At 41.2% G+C, this 16,773-nt stretch overlaps 1 protein-coding gene across 4 annotated transcripts in view; it reads right to left on the reverse strand.

Annotated features, from left to right (window-relative positions):
- FAM118B (family with sequence similarity 118 member B) overlaps nt 1-16,773 on the reverse strand; it is a 51,500-nt gene that overhangs the window by 27,530 nt on the left and 7,197 nt on the right. For 2 of the 4 annotated variants that reach the window (XM_030829581.1, XM_003253368.3), the window contains exons 2-3: nt 6,804-6,872; nt 789-881 (exon numbers count right to left, since the gene is read on the reverse strand). In XM_030829581.1, the coding sequence (XP_030685441.1) occupies nt 789-874 (86 nt within the window). In that variant the 5' untranslated portion in view covers nt 875-881; nt 6,804-6,872. Of the gene's footprint in view, nt 1-788; nt 882-6,803; nt 6,889-16,773 lie in introns of those variants that run through there. The other 2 variants (XM_030829578.1, XM_030829579.1) reach the window with 2 other exon arrangements.

The following is a 16,773-nucleotide window of genomic DNA, read 5'->3' on the forward strand; positions in this document are numbered from 1 at the left end:
AGAATCGATACAGGAGAGATGTAAAGGAAATTATCAGGATGATGGGAATGGGAAATAGCAAATATCAGGAACGCAACAGGACTGGAGAACAAGTGTCCAGAGTGGACTAGCGTCCAGAAGGAAGAATCCATGACACAAACTAGCAAGTTATCGGTGTGTTTCAGTATAGCTAGGAGATTTATTCTTCTGTCAGAGCATGTGAGAAGACATTGAAAGCAAACGAATAAACAAAAAAGACAGTCTTGAATGACATAAGCAAAAAAAATGGGCAAGAAAGGAAATATAATCGTTACGCATTAGGCTAAGCTATGAATACTATTTATACAGTTGTAATAATGTAAACATTAAAAGTGGATTGAACCAAACACTGTGATACAAACATACAAGAACATGGGGAGAGTGTGTGGAGTGGCAATACAGGGGAGGAGTCACGAGAGCAAAGCAGTCCTTATATTCCATACTCGGAAATCAATAAAACCGAAAAACTAAAAAGCAGCAATATATATAGCATTTTAAAACATGGATGTCAACATTAGAAGAAACAGATAAAGTTGAAAGTGATTATCTCTGAGGAAGGGTAGACTTTGAAATACTGATTTTAAAAACTATGTACCTGTATTGCCTCGCTAAAAAATAAAAATTAAATCCAAAATAAAAATAATTTAATTTTTAGTATGAAGGTCAATACTGATTAGTGAAAACAACTGATATAGAAGGCATAAGTTGGCTATTTTTCTTTCTCTCCCACTAATGGTAATTTACTCTGCTGATTCCCTTCTCTTGTTTACCTGGGCTTTTTGGTGGGGGGTTCGCCATCACTGAAGAATCCAAAAATCTCGTCTATATCAGAGGCCTGGCTCCCTGTAGAAGCCATCCAGTTTCTAAAATAGATTAAACACCATGGACCACAATTAGATCTGTAAAGTATACCATTCAAAATAGCACATATATTAAACAGTTTTAAAAAGCTGTATACCCTTAAAGGTGTTTTGGAGGTGCCCCCTACTTAACAGAAATTTGTTAATTAATGAACATTCTAAACAAGGAACTAAATTAATTTAGTCTAAAAGAAGTAATCTGGAAATTATAGGACTTTGGTGCTCCATACTACCATCTTGCTTCTGTTTCTGAAGGCCTGCCCCCAAGTTCCCACCAAAAACAGTGTCAACTCATGTCAATTACTGGCCATCACTTTGTAGAACTTAAGAAAAACCAGTTATTCTCCCACAAGATGGGTTTGCGAAGACTCAGGGGATAAAAACCACCCATAGATAAGTGTATTAATAGCCCCCAATTATCCATTTACTCTCAGCTGAAGAAATTACTAAGTCAAGAACAGAAAAATCAGCCGGGCGTGGTGGCTCACGCTTGTAATCCCAGCACTTTGGGAGGCCGAGGCGGGCGGATCACGAGGTCAGGAGATCCAGACCACGGTGAAACCCCGTCTCTACTAAAAATGCAAAAAATTAGCCGGGCGTGGTGGCGGGTGCCTGTAGTCCCAGCTACTCGGAGAGGCAGAGGCAGGAGAATGGCGTGAACCCGGGAGGCGGAGCTTGCAGTGAGCCGAGATCGCGCCACTGTACTCCAGCCTGGGCGACAGAGCGAGACTCCGTCTCAAAAAAAAAAAAAAAAAAAAGAACAGAAAAATCAATACTAATTTGCTGAATGACAAACATTCTCTGTTGTTGGATGATGGTGACCTTGTAGCCAGTGGGGCATGTCTCTCTAATTAAACATGAAGTGGACTTTAAATCAAGCCACTGTGATGACTGGTAAAGGTATCATCAAGCAAAGATGTATGAAAAATGGCCAATTATGTTCGGGTGCTGGAATAACTGGCAAAAGTAAATAATTACCATGGATTAGAATGAATACTATAAAGTTCTAACTGCTCAAACTTCAGCAAACTTGTTAAATCTAAAGACTGTGAATTTAAAAATAGTAATAGTATTTTAAACACACACACAATATAGAAGACAATACATACTACCACCGTTTGGGGTGTTTTAGTACATTCCACTGCCAACATATAGAACTGAATTACTAATAATTACTGGAAGTTTACTGTTGTATTAGAAAGCCCTTTTCTTTTCTTTTTTTGAGACTGGGTCTTGCGCTGTTGTCCAGGCTCGAGTACAGTGGCGCCATCTTGGCTCACTGCAGTCTCGGCCTCCTGGGCTCAAGCGATCAACCCACTTCAGCCTCTCCAGTACCTGGGACTACAGGCACATGCTACCACATCTGGTGGAATCTTGTACTGTTTGTAGAGAGGGGGTTTTGCCATGTTGCCCAGCTGGTCTCTAACTCCTGAGCTCAAGTAATCTTCCAGCCTTGGCCTCCCAAAATGTTGGGATTACAAGCATGAGCCACTGCATCCAGCCCAAACATGCCTTTTTCTTTATTAAAACATGAAGTTTCTGAATTAATTTTTTGTGGTAAACAGAAGGCTCACATCCTCACCCCATAGTCCACCACACATGGTGTAATTCTTCTTTATATCATAATCATAAGGAAAATAGAAATAATAAAATCACAGTAGTAGAAAATAGAAATAATAAAATCACAGTAGTGAGTTAGGAATTAGATCACGTTTCCAGTCAAATCTTTGATTCTGTCAGTGAGAAAGCTGGGGCTCAGGAGAAGACAGATGAGTCACTTATCTCAGTAAATCCTGCCTTAACACAACCATGTAGGTTTTTTTGGGTTTTTTTGTTTTGTGTTGTCTTTGAGACGGAGTTTCGCTCTTGTTGCCCAGCCTGGAGTGCAATGGTGCAATCTCGGCTCACTGCAACCTCCCCCTCCTGGCAGTTGCTCCCTTCAAGCGATTCTCCTGCCTCCGCCTCCTGAGTAGCTGGGATTACAGGCATGCGCCACTACGCCCAGCTAATTTTGTATTTTTAGTAGAGACAGAGTTTCTCCATGTTGATCAGGCTGGTCTCGAACTCCTGACCTCAGGTGATCCACCCGCCTCAGCCTCCCAAAGTGCTGGGATTACAGGTGTGAGCCACCGCGCCCAGCTGGGATGTTTGTTAAAAGTATATATATTCTTGAAAATAAAGTTAATTCATTAAATTAAAAAAGTTTGTTTCTAGGCTCTACTCCAAAATTACAGAATCAGATTCTCCAGAATCTTCAGAATCTTCCTTCAAATGGAAACACCTAAATAAGATGCAAACTTAATTTTTCTACAATGCAATAATTTTGTTAAATATAGGATGCACATGAAGTATACCATTAAGCCATCTTCCCTTAAGTGTAATAACTTATTACAGCCTAACGACTTCCCAGTTTGCTTATACCAATAGCCAGGTTTTAACTGTCCTTAAAATATTTTTATGCAGTTTTAATTTACGTGAATCACTTCCGATTCTAAAAGTCAACGCTCTAGAATGGTGAACTAGGGATAGAATGTGTTTACTTCTTCCCCCCACAGGACAATCCATTAGTTTGGGGATATATGTTTTTTTAAATACATAAGGAAAAAACTTAGGTGCTTAAGTTCTTTTCTTAAATATGGTTCTATAAACCCATCATCTAAACAGATTACATCCAGGTAAAAACACCATCTTGAGAGAGATGAAAGTAAAATGTAGAGGGAAGTTAATGCTTATTAAGTTTTGAAGACGGACATCTTCAGAATTCAATGCTCAATTCAGCTACTAAACCAGCTTATGAGCTCTTAACTACATGCCGTGGACTATTTACAAACATTAACTCATTAATCCGCATAACCTCACGAGGCATTATTGTTACCTTATTTTACAGATGAGAAAACTGAGGCACAGAAAGATCGGGTACTTGGTAGTACCAGTATTCAAAGCATGGCAACTCTGCCTCTCAAGTCCAAGTTCTTAACTACACTATTGCTAAACAGGAAATGCTCATTGGAACATTTCAGATTTCAGATTTTTTAGATTAGGGATGCTCAACCATTAAGTATAATGCAAATATATATATATATATAAAAAAAAAACCCAGAAATCCAAAGCACTTCTTTCTGGTCACAAGCACTTCAGATGAGGAATAATAAACCTGTATTAACTTTTCAGCTTAAAAAAAAAAACAAAACTTAAAGTCCAAAACTATCAACAAAGGAAGTGCCTGCATTCTAGAAAGGAGATTTACCTGAAATAATCCCAAGTAATCCTTAACAGTTGCTTCTTAACTAGGCACTCCATTGATGCAATCTTGGCAGTCAACTACATTCAGAAGCTGGGAAAACTACTTTCTCCAGTGACAAGCACTATTTGTTATCTACTTCTCACCACCACTTATCCACCAGAGCCTAGATCTGTCCTACCATTTTCTCCTGGAAATTATGTAAGATCGTTTTTGCTGGATTCTATTTCTGCCAGATGGTCAATTCATGATGTCTAGACCTGAATACTAAGCTTTCTGACTTATTTCTTTACACAGTCAGCTTTTCTGAAGGTCCATTCCATCTACTATTACTTTAAAAAATTAAATATAGCCAATTGCTTCTGACTGAGAATGTTTAGGGTCTTCTTATTTAGGTACTGAATGAGACGTAGCTCAGCATGCCTACATTATATGCAATCATATACTCATCCTGTTTTCTAACAGAGAAACTTCTTTAGCCTAAAGGATGCCTCACATGATACAATCTCACATGTATACCCCCAAACCATATTTTATTCCTTCTAGAGTACTGTTTTCAGGGAAAAAAAATCAATTTTAGCATGTACCCTAAACAAAATGCAGTTATTGCTAAAGAGCTTCAAAGCTAGTTCACACTTTAATTTTTTTTATGTGATCACGGTTTGAGTTTTCATTTTTGTGGGACTTGCTATGTATAGCAAAAGTGGAAACTGTTTTTCTGGCACAAGAAAACAAAGTCAATTACCTGTGGCAGTGTCTTCATTACCTCAATTACTGCTAAGCCACTGAGAAATCCTTCAAGGCCAATAGAGTACAGCAAAATAAAAGTCAGATACTTGGTAAAAGCTGAGCAAAGTAACAGCAACCTCATTAACAGAAATGTTAAGGCTGAAGTCTTCATATGAGACAGAACACTTGTACTTTGAAACCTGTCAGCTTGGCAGGAAATGTAATGCTTCTATCTCTGATAGATGAAAAAGAAAAAAGGGCAAGTGTTCCAGAAAAAATCCAGAAGAAACATGGTAAAGGAACAACAGAAAAGGAACTGGTTATCCAAATGAAATTAAGTTTGCAGACAGCAGAGGACTTGTGGACTTGAAAACATCAAAGAATCCCAGCAGCTCTTGTTTTCATAGCATCTTGGTGCTAAAAAGATAGCAAGCTCTGGGCTTCCCTTCACTTGAGAATCAGAGTGAGGTCTCCCAGCCCGCCTTCTTCATTCTGAGCTATGTTTCTCCTGCATGTCCAGTGCATACTCCTCAACTCAAACAAGTGACATGCCAGAAGGAGCTCAGAGTAATACACTTGGGTATATTAGCAGACAAAATAAATCAAATGGAGAGAAAAATTCTAATGTTTTAAGAAGTATTTTTGCCTGGAAATGAAAGATCTACAATTACCAGCTTGAGAAAGTGGTACGTTTCTTGCTGTAAAAAGATCAGCAAGCTTCCTCCACCCCCTTTTAAAAAATAAAAGTGACTGGAATAAAGAATGGTTTATTTCTCTAGCATAAATATAGAAAAGGGTTAACTTCATTTCTTAAGGGGAAAGAGTCATCCTCTGACTTGAGAAGAAACCAAACCTTTCTAACTGTGGCTCTTGGACTAATTCCAACACATCTGGGTTTTTAGCAACTATCGGATTTGGGAGGAAGGGAAAGATACCCAGAGTAAAGTACTACTAAAGAGTTCTCAACAAGTTTGTCAGTAGTGAACAAATTAAAGAAAATCCTAAAGACTTTGCTTGGGTAGTTGATGAATTCAGTTCCATATGTAGACTGCAGCCTTTCCCATCAGTGGATAAAGCAAACTCACTGTTTCCTCCATCTCAGCACACAGAGAGACAGGAATCATGTCTAGCTGTGCCAAGATCTGATTCCTCTGTGGATCCCAGTCTTGAAATATTTCATCTATGGTGAACTCGATTGGCCCTAATTTTATCCCTTAGCATGCCTGAGACCCTCTACCTTCTGTCAGATACGATCTGTATCACACTCATTTCCTGAACATGTGCTTTAACAGAATCACTGAGGAAATGCCAGACTGATGCCACTTATTCTTGCCATTTTACCAGCAAACAATGACCCCTATCTGAACAAGGTAAGGAGAAAGACCTCACCAGAGGTAAGGTTTCTGAAAGACATTAAGGATTGAGAAGAATAACCCCAAATTCTAGAATGCCCTTTAACTTAAGCCCCCAAAATAAACCATACTGGTATTCCAGGCTCAAGAGCTCAGATGTGGCTGGACACGGTGGCTCATGCCTGCAATCCCAGCACTTTGGGAGACCGAGGTGGGTGGATCATGAGGTCAGGAGTTCAAAACCAGCCTGGCCAAGATGGTGAAACCCCGTCTCTACTAAAAATACAAAAATTAGCCGGGTGCGGTGGCGGACACCCGTAATCCCAGCTACTCGGGAGGCTGAGGCAGGAGAGTCGCTTGAACCTGGGAGGCAGAGGTTGCAGGTAGCCAGGATCACGCCATTGCACTCCAGCTTGGGTGACAGAGCAAGACTCTGTCTCAAAAAACAAACAAACAAAAGAGCTCAGATGTTGCTTGTTATTTTCTATTATAAAGCCAAAGTAACACATATGTATAGGGAACAAAAGTGTTTCGAGAAGAAATAAGGAACAAATTAAAACCTAATTTGAATTAGAAGTTGGTGACTGGAGGTGATGATTTTACCGTGCAAAGAATGACAACTTCTTTCTTTGTCACTGCTTTCCTCCTGTGCAGCTTCTGAGAAGGTATGTCCTGAAAATAATGACACATGTTGCTAAGGAAGGAGACTTTTAAAATATCAGATATTTCCCATAGATCAAGTAGTATGATCATACAAACAATTCCATCATAAATGGCATAGGTTATTCATGAAAAATGAAATTGAATAACTCTTTAAGGGCAAGATAACTCTTTAAGGACTCTAGTGAGTCCTTAACAATTGAATTTCTACTACAAAAATAGTGTGGGTTACCTATGGGAAATAACCCTCAGTAGCTTGCTTTTATGTCAACAGACTAAACACAATATACTGCGTACAAATGCAGATTCTTCTGAGTCTGGGACATTCCAGAAGATGCCATTATTATAAAGGATATTCTCTATGAGTTAAAATTTGAGGCCAGGTGCGGGTGGCTCACACCTGTAATCCCAGCACTTTGGGAGGCCAAGGCGGGTGGATCAAGAGGTCAGGAGTTCAAGGCCAGTCTGGCCAAGATGGTGAAACCCCATCTCTACTAAAAATACAAAAAATTAGCTGGGTGTGGTGGTGGGCGCCTGTAATTCCAGCTACTCAGGAGGCTGAGGCAGAGAACTGCTTGAACCCGGGAGGCAGAGGTTGCAGTGAGCCAAGATCATGCCACTGCACTCCAGCCTGGGCAACAGAATGAGACTCTATCTCAAAACAAAAACAAACAAACAAACGAAAAATTGACAAGTCTTAATGAAGGAAGACTTTTCTGTCATAAAAATTAAAATGGGCCAGGCCCAGTGGCTCACTCCTGTAAACCCAGCACTTTGGGAGGCCGAGGCAGGAGGATCACTTGAGCTCAGGAGTTTGAGACCAGCCTGACGAACACGGCAAAACCCCGTCTCTACCAAAAATACAAAAATTAGCCAGGTGTGGTGGCACACACCTGTAATCCTAGCTACTCGGGAGGGAGGCTGAGGCAGGAGAACTACTTGAACCCAGGAGGCTAAGGTTGCAGTGATCTGAGATTATGCCACTGCACTCCAGCCTGGGTGACAAAGTGAGACCCTGTCTCAAAAAAAAAAAAAAAAAAAAAAAAATGTTTAGTAAATATATTCCACTTAATTTTCACCCCTTTTCACTTCCTTGAGGATTTCCAACTTAAATAGAGCTGAAAATTAAAAACAAGTTTTCTGGCTGGGCGCAGCGGCTCACACCTATAATCCCAGCACTTTGGGAGGCTCAGGCAGGTAGAATGCTTGAGCTGAGGAGTTCAAGACCAGCCTGAGCAACATGGCGGAACCCCATCTGTACCAAAAATACAAAAATTTGCCAGGTGTGGTAGTACATGCCTATAGTTCCAGCTATCGGAGGATCACTGGAGCCTGGGAAGTCAAGGCTGCAGTGAACCATGATCATGCTGCTGCACTCCAGCCTGGTGACCGAGTGAGAACCCATCTCAAAAATAAATAAATAACAAATTTTGAAAATTAAAAAATTTTACCATTAAAAACCCTCAAGTGTAACTGACTGTCTGCAGTGATTAAGTGAATTCACTTGGCTGCACCAAGTGAAATATCTTGGAGGTCCCCACATTGTGAGCATGGAATCCAAAACCCATTGATAGCAAAACCAAGAACAGAAGGATAAGAAAGATACGAAGTAGATCTGTGTTACAGTTATTCTTAGAATTAAAAGGAAAATAAATGTTTTACAACATGAAGAGGTACAAAAAAATCACTCAAGTTCACTTTATTCATCCATTTATCATTACACAATTACTTTCGAGTTCACATTCACGTGCACAATATTTTAGACAGATACAATGGATTAAAAATAATTGAATAAAAACCCATCATAGGTTTAGTTATATATAAAACCCAGTTAAAACGAACTAAAGAGGGATTTATGAATAAGCTTGTGGCTGGGCACGGTGGCTCATGCCTGTAATCCCAGCACTTTGGGAGGCCAAAGCAGGTGGATCATCTGAGGTCAGGAGTTCAAGACCAGCCCGGCCAACATGGCGAAACTCCATCTCTACTAACACTACAAAAATTAGCTAGGCATGGTGGTGGGTGCCAGTAGTCCCAGCTATACAGGAGGCTGAGGCAGGACAATTGCTTGAACCTGGGAGGCAGAGGTTGCAGTGAGACAAGATCATGCCACTGCCCTCCAGCCTGGGTGACAGAGCCAGACTCAGTCTCAAAAAAAAAAAAAAAAAAAAAAAAGAAGCAGCAGCAGCAGCTTGTTTTGTTTGAGAGCATTCAATTTCTCTCTTTTATCATTCAACAGTTAATAAATTTAAGTCTACAAAATGCAAAATGCTAGGTGTTTTTTTTTTTTTTTGGACAGGGTCTCACTGTTGCCCAGGCACAATCATAGCTCACTGCAGCCTCGACCACCAGGCTTGGTGATCCTCCCACCTCAGCCTCTCAGGTAGCTGGGATTACAGGCACATACCCCCATGCCTGGCTAATGTTTTGTAGACATGGGGTTTCACCATGTTGTCCAGGTTGGTCTTGAACTCCCAGGCTCAAGTGATCTGCCAGCCTCAGCCCTCCCAAAGTGCTACAGTTACAGGTGTGAGCCACTGCACCTGGCCAATGCTGGGTTCTTCACCTTCCTATTTAAAATGGCAACAGAACTGGAGGCCAAAAGAGGTAGTTGCATTTCCTTTTAAAGAAAAAGAGAGTAGACTAGTAGATTTGGGGGTGATCTATATGCAGTCCTGCCTGGGGGAAGGAGAGAAAAGGCCTATTAAATTTCTCAAGGGCCTTTCTAACTCACAGTGATGGGAACTTGTACCATGTTCCTTTTTGGCTGTGAGAAGAATGTGGACTATTTTTTGCCTCAGAAAGTAAAAGATCCATGCCTCTGAATATTTTATTTAGTAATCTTCTTCTTTTTCTTTTTTTTGAGACAGAGTCTCACTCTGTCACCCAGGCTGGAGTGAGAGTGGTGCAATCTCAGCTCACTGCAACCTCCGTCTCCTGGGTTCAAGCAATTCTCCTGCCTCAGCCTCCCAAATAGCTAGGATTATAAGCGCCCACCACCACGCCCAGCTAATTTTTGTATTTTTAGTAGAGACAGGGTTCCAACATGTTGGCCAGGCTGGTCTCGAACTCCTGACCTCAAATGATCTGCCCACCTTGGCCTCCCAAAGTGCTGGGATTACAGGTCTTTAATAATCTTACTTCACTCCAACCTCATGGAAAACTAAGCTGGAAACAATGAACAGCAACTCACAGAAGAGGATTCAAACTGACCAACCATGACAAATTGGGAAAGGAATCAATCTGAAGCTTAAGAAACTATAAAAGGACACCCTACTTATAAAAAATAAAATTCAGAAACAACATGGGAAAGGATTAGCTGTGGGCAAGTACGACTGGAACAGCTCTAGCGATCTCACTGGAGAAACTGGGTGTGGCTCTTTATAAAAAGTATTGTGCATCTGAAACAAAGACAATGCTGACGCTCTACACCCACAGAATACACGTGATGTACGCACAACTTGGGCAATATTCTACTATAGTGGGTATTGATTATGACCTTATGAAAGTAGTGTGCCAAATTTAAGATTGGAAACTTAGGGAACAAACGGAAAATTTCACTGCGTCAAAGAACAGAAAATGTGGATTGCCAAATGAAAAACTGAAAAGGATTTGGTGCTACTGAGCTCAAAAAAAACAAGAGACCTGAGAAAAGCTGCTCTTAAGGGGCAGTTCTCCCGAAGCCCGCAATCGCTGCCTCTCTTAAGATGCCAAGTGCACTTGGCATCCTTGCCATCCTCTGCTGCAAAGTAGAACCTTTTGGCTTCTAATCTGGAGATCTAGAAATTGGAATGGCAAAAGACTTCAGTTTCTTATTCACGTGAAGGAGATCTTGTTTGCTCAGCTGCCCTATGAACTGAATTTAAGGAACATTTGCATTATTTTGGAATTACCTAATTTGAGTTAAGACATGAGTCTGGGTGTTTATAGGTTACCATCTGCAGAACATTCATAGGATGGGAGATCTCTGCCTAATTATTCATCTGTTTTGGCTTATGAACTTTTTGAAATTGACTGAGGAGAAACACATTCCTAGAAAGCCAAGATATTCTCACATTCCCTCCCTCCAGCTACACTGGCCTCTTCACTGTTCCTCAAACAGGCCTGGTACACCCTGACCTTGGGGTTTTCCTTTGTATAGATCATTCCTTCTGCCTGGAATGTTCTTTCTCTATGTATCTGCACAGGTTTCCATGCCTTTACTCAGATTGTACCTTCTCAATGATGCTACTCTAACCATTCTATTTAAAATTATACCCTCCACCATGTCAGCTGTTCTACTTTTTATTTCATAGCACACAGTACCCTCTAACATACCAATTATATTTATTAGTAGTATGACTCTACTAATTTTTTTTTTTTTTTTTGAGACAAGGTCTCGTTCTGTCACCCAGGCTGGAACATGGTGGCGTGATCATGGCTCACTGTAGCCTTGACCTCCACGGGGCTCAAGCAATCCTCCCATCTTAGCCTCCCAGTGCTACAGGTGCATGCCACCATATCCAGCTAATTTATTTGTATTTTGTAGAGACAGGGTTTTGTCATGTTGCTCAGGCTGGTCTCAAACACCTGGACTCAAGCAATCTGCCTGCCTCACTCTCCCAAAGTGCTGGGATTAGAGGCGAGAGTCACTGGATCTGGCCCTAATTATATTTATTGTTATCTGCCTCCTCTACTTGAATGTAAGTCCCCCAAAGACAGGGGTCCTTTTCCTATTTAGTTTATGGATGTAGTCCAAAAGTGCAGAACAGTGCCTGGCACACAGTAGGCATTCAGATATTTATTTCACAAACTAACTCAAATGAAAGAACACCCTGTAACTGCTTTTAATAAGGACCATAAAAAGCCATTTTAGTTTTTAAATGGAACAAATGGGAAAACTGTATACACAAATAAATCAATATTCAGACTATCATTCTTTGGATACGCCAGTGGTCCTAACAGTGAACGTAATCTGATTCTAGCAGGCAGAAGAAAACTTCAACTTAAGGTTCCAAGACCATTGTTTGGCACCAAAACATTTTACATATAAATCACTTTATAACTCAAGTCTCTGATGTCTACGTTGCAAACTGATTTTTAAGGGTTGATTCTTAGGGGAAGAACTATTTCTGGCAAATGATTCAAGGGCATCAGTATTTTGAGCTAAGAAATCAGTTTCTCTTATTTTACATATTAAATCTATCTAAAATAAAATTAGAGAAAGAAGAAAAGCTTATGTAGCAGCAAAAGACTTTTTTTTTTTTGAGACGGAGTCTCGCTCTGTCGCCCAGGCTGGAGTGCAGTGGCGCGATCTCGGCTCACTGCAAGCTCCGTCTCCTGGGTTGACGCCATTCTCCTGCCTCAGCCTCCCGAGTAGCTGGGACTACAGGCGCCCGCCACCACGCCTGGCTAAGTTTTTGTATTTTTAGTAGAGATGGGGTTTCACCCTGTTAGCCAGGATGGTTTCGATCTCCTGACCTCGTGATCTGCCCGCCTCAGCTCCCAAAGTGCTGGGATTACAGGTGTGAGCCACCACGTCCGGCCCCAGCAAAAGAGATTTCAAAACACAAACTGGGTTAAGTCATGTTTGAATCATTCCACGGCTTCTCACTGTGTTTAATAACATTATACTCCCCATCGTGGCTACAAGACCTGGCATGATCCGGTGTCCGCCGTCCACACAACATCCATCCAGCTCCCTCCCTCACTCACTGGGCTCTTGAGGCACACAGGCCTCTTTCAGTTGCTTGAATACGCCCCCCTCCCCCCTCCCACCTCAAGGAAAGGCTGCAGCCTTTCCTCAGAGTGATATTCTGCAAGGGCCTCCCCACACCCTCCTCCTTGGCATCTCAATTTAAATGTTACCACCCATAGCCTGGTTTTCCTCTCCCTTTACTCCAAGTTCTTCATTTATACTTCAGTTCCTAGTTTGTATCTCACAGTACTTGCAATTATTGGCCTCTCCCACAAGAATAAAAGCCCTTCTAGGGCGAGTACAGTGTCTAATTTATTTATCATCCTATCCCCATCCCATAGCATAGTTCCTGTTATAAAGTGTGTACACAGTGCAGAAAATGTTCAAACATTTGCTGATCGAATGAGTGTGTATCTACCGTTAATTAAAGTCTAAGGGATCAATGGATATTTCTGATTTTCTGAGCTGCAAAAATTAGGATGAATTTGGGAAGGTTGTAGTATTTTCTCTCATCCAAACAAATACCTTCCGTGCTGATATCCACCACTAACCTGTTTAAAGCTGTTCATCCCTAAACATAAAGATTCTCACCTGCTTTGGAGGAGTCTTCATCTTTTAGTTCTTTCCTTCCTAACAACAAGAAATTAGGATCACATAGTACTTTGGTTGAAAGTCTATAGATTTGTTTCATCAAAGCTACATGCACTTTCCTCTCAGTCCACTTCCATTTGTAGTTCTCCTATGGCCTGGCCATGATTATATTCTGTATATGCTTGTAGAATTTTAAAATGCTAGGAACTGAATTCGTCACAGGTTACTACATTTTCACGTTCAAATATCTGTTAAACCTCAAGCACTGTGCTAAGAATATTAGTACTGCTGCATCCAGTTCTCCTCCACCAAACACTACATAGCATTGACAGCAAGCCAGGCACTGTTTCCTAAACTTCACAACTATTTGCTCTTCTGTGAGGTAGATGCTATTATCATCTCATATCATAAATGGTATAGACAATGAAACAGAAGCACACAGATGTTAAGCAGCTTGTTAAAGGTCACACGACTATTACACATTAGACATGGAGTCAGTGTTCATGTTGTTAAGACACAAAACAATACCATGATCTCACAAAAATGAACAAGCCGTGGGCCACACTCGTAACAAGTCTACACCTTTGGAGAAACAGACCTATAAACAAATCTTTACAACATGTTTGTGCCAAGTTTAATATGCCTGGATGAGGTACCAAGGAGATGAGCACTTCTGCTTGAGGAAAATCAAGGAAAGCTTTATGGGAGATAAATACTCTTATGGCAAAATTCAATGAAATTGTTGGTGTTTATCCTCCTCTGCCTCCTGAAACACCCAACACTGAAGTCCATCTTGCCTTTTCCTGGTCTTCCTCCCTCCCCTCTAGTGGGAGGTCTTCCCCGTTTCCTAAATGTTGAGGATCCACAGGGCTCTCTAGTCTATTCCCTTTACATACTCCCTTCCCTTCCCACCCCATTCACCCCTAGACCTTAAAATACCAACTAGACGCTAAGGACTCCCAAAACGCTACCTTCAGTTCAGATCTCAGTGGTGCTTCAGGCCAGATCTCGGTGGTGCTTCAGGCCCAGGAGATAGCCATGTAAGTTTCAGTCAGGCAGCCCTTCAATACTGACAGGTACTTTCAGACTGTACTTCAAACTTAAAAGCCAAAAAACCGTTCAACAACCTGCTCCTTATCCTAAGTTATACAGATCTCTGAATAGTAGAAATAAGCTATGTGATAATATTTATAGGCCATTATTTCTTTCTTTCTGTTTTAAGCACCAACATATGTATTTACTGATTTTGGAAAAACTGTCATATACTTCAGAATAATGTATTCGGATCATTTCTAAACAAGAGAATATGAACCAAAGGGAACCCAGGGAAGAAAGTAAATCTGTAACCTTAAACTAGCATGATGTTCTTTTCAGGATATTCTTTTTTTCCTAATTAAAATTAGCTGAAAGTTAATATTCTTTTTTTTTGAGATGGAGTCTTACTCTGTCACCCAGGCTGGAGTGCAGTGGCTCAATCTCAGCTCACTGCAGCCTCTGCCTCCCAGGTTCAAGCTATTCTACCCGCCTCAGGCTCCCAAGTAGCTGGGATTACAGGCGCACGCTACCATGTTTGGCTAATTTTTGTATTTTTAGTAGAGATGGGGTTTCACTATGTTGGCCAGGCTGGTTTCAAACTCCTGGCCTCAAGTGATCCACCTGCCTTGGCCTCTCAAAGTGGTGGGATTACAGGCATGAGCCACTGCGCCCGGCCTACCATTCTCTTTGATCTGAAAATGAACTGAGAGCTGAAAAGCACTGTTTAGATCTGAAATAAGAATCTGAAAGTTCTTAAAAAAAAAAAAAAAAGGCATCATTTGTCACAGAAGCCATCAGAACAACTACAAAGACCAGGCTACTTAGGAGAAATAGCTCTAAAAACATTGTTTTGCCAAGCAGGTAGCATCAGTCTTTTTTGTTTGAGACGGTCTTGCTCTGTTCCCCAGGATGGCAAGATCATAGTTCACTGCAGCATCAAACTCTGGGGCTGAAGGGATCCTCCTATCTCAGCCTCCTAAGTAGCTGGGACTTCAGATGCACACCACCACACCTGGCTAATTTTTAAATTTTGTTGTAGAGACAGGCTCTTGCTATGTTGACCAGGCTGATCTTGAACTCCTGGCCTCAAGCAATCCTCTTGCCCTGGCCTCCCAAAGTGTTGGGATTACAGGCATGGGCCACCAAGCCCAGCCAAGCATCAGTCTCAAAAAAAAGTGGCCAGTGAAAACAATTGAGCATATTAAAAAAAGAGAGAGAGAGAAAACAGAAAGCAGGTTAGGGAGACTAAAAACATACTTTCATAAGGAAGTGAAGGAGGTCAGTGGAAGACCAAGGAGGACTCTCAGGGACCAGCCAGAAAGCTGGGCAGCCTGGGCCCAAGGGAGGCAGGTGGAGACTTCATTCAGCAAAAAGAGAGCACCTTTCCTCCAGATTTGGAAGTAACAGATCACTGCAGGAAATATGCAGAAAGAGCAAAATGAAGCCCCCCTTCCTCCAACATGGAGCTAACCACTGCTGACATTCGGGTTTATGTGGAGAAAAGCAGTTTTTAAGAGGAACTCTCGGAATAAGTCTGAGTATCCTGGGTTCATGTTCATATCAATTCTAAAAACTTCATTCATTAGAGTTTGTCCCTGCTTTCACACCATACGTCTTCATACATATAAGCCCTCCCTTTAAAAAAAAATTCTTCCTTCAATGTCTTGAGTAGTGCTTGAGCAGTAGTGCTCAAGCTGCTTGAGTTTTTTTTTTTTTAGTTAATTTTAATAAGTACAGTAGTGCATGATTTCTGCAGTAGAATAAAGAAAGAAGCAGTCTATTTCTAGTGGCTGGGGGTAGGGAGGCACTGGGGAAGAGCAGGAACCTAGGAAGAGTCAGCAGAGGGTAGCCACCCCCCAACCCCATGGACGAGACTCCTGTGGAATCCGTATAACTGTGAAGTACTAAGTTCTGGCAACAGATCTCAAACCTGCTCCTTAGCAAGAGAGCTAAAAAGAGAGTGTTTCTTAGGTACTCTGTTAATTTGACTCTTCAGGCATATAAACAATAGGGAGACCCTGTCTCTACAAAAATAAAAAAAATTAGCCAGGTGTGGTGGCATATGCCTATGGTCCCAGCTACTGGGGAGGCTGAGGTGGGAGATTGCTTGAACCCAGGAGGTCGAGGCTGCAGTGAGTAATGATCATGCCCACTCCAGTCTGGGTAACAGAGAGAGACCCTTTCTCAAAAAAAAAAAAAAAGATAAACAAGAGCTGAAGAATAAGCTTCCAAAATAAACGAGGAAAACAAGAAATCTGTGCTTTTCCTTATGTGATATTCCTGTGCTGCATTCCATGACACTAAGAATATAAAACATGATAACTTCTGTCCTTACGTGTTTACTTCTTAATCTTTTTCCAAGTACCCTATTAAAATGGCAGCAGAGGAGCTTTTCTTTTTTCAAGGTATAAAACCAAGAATGTGAGGTGCAGGAGAGAAGCATTCAATTTTTCAATGAATTTTTGGAGATGGAAAGCAAGCTTTAAATGCAGACCTGAAAATGTGGATTGGCATAAAGTCTATTTAACTAATGCGCAAATTCTCTTCCTCACCTCCTATTTTCATCTATTTTCTCCACCTCCAAATCCAGAGGTTTAGAGAAAAATGAAC

Source organism: Nomascus leucogenys, chromosome 15 (genome assembly GCF_006542625.1).
Source record: "Nomascus leucogenys isolate Asia chromosome 15, Asia_NLE_v1, whole genome shotgun sequence".
In the NCBI taxonomy this organism is placed as follows: Eukaryota; Metazoa; Chordata; class Mammalia; order Primates; family Hylobatidae; genus Nomascus; species Nomascus leucogenys.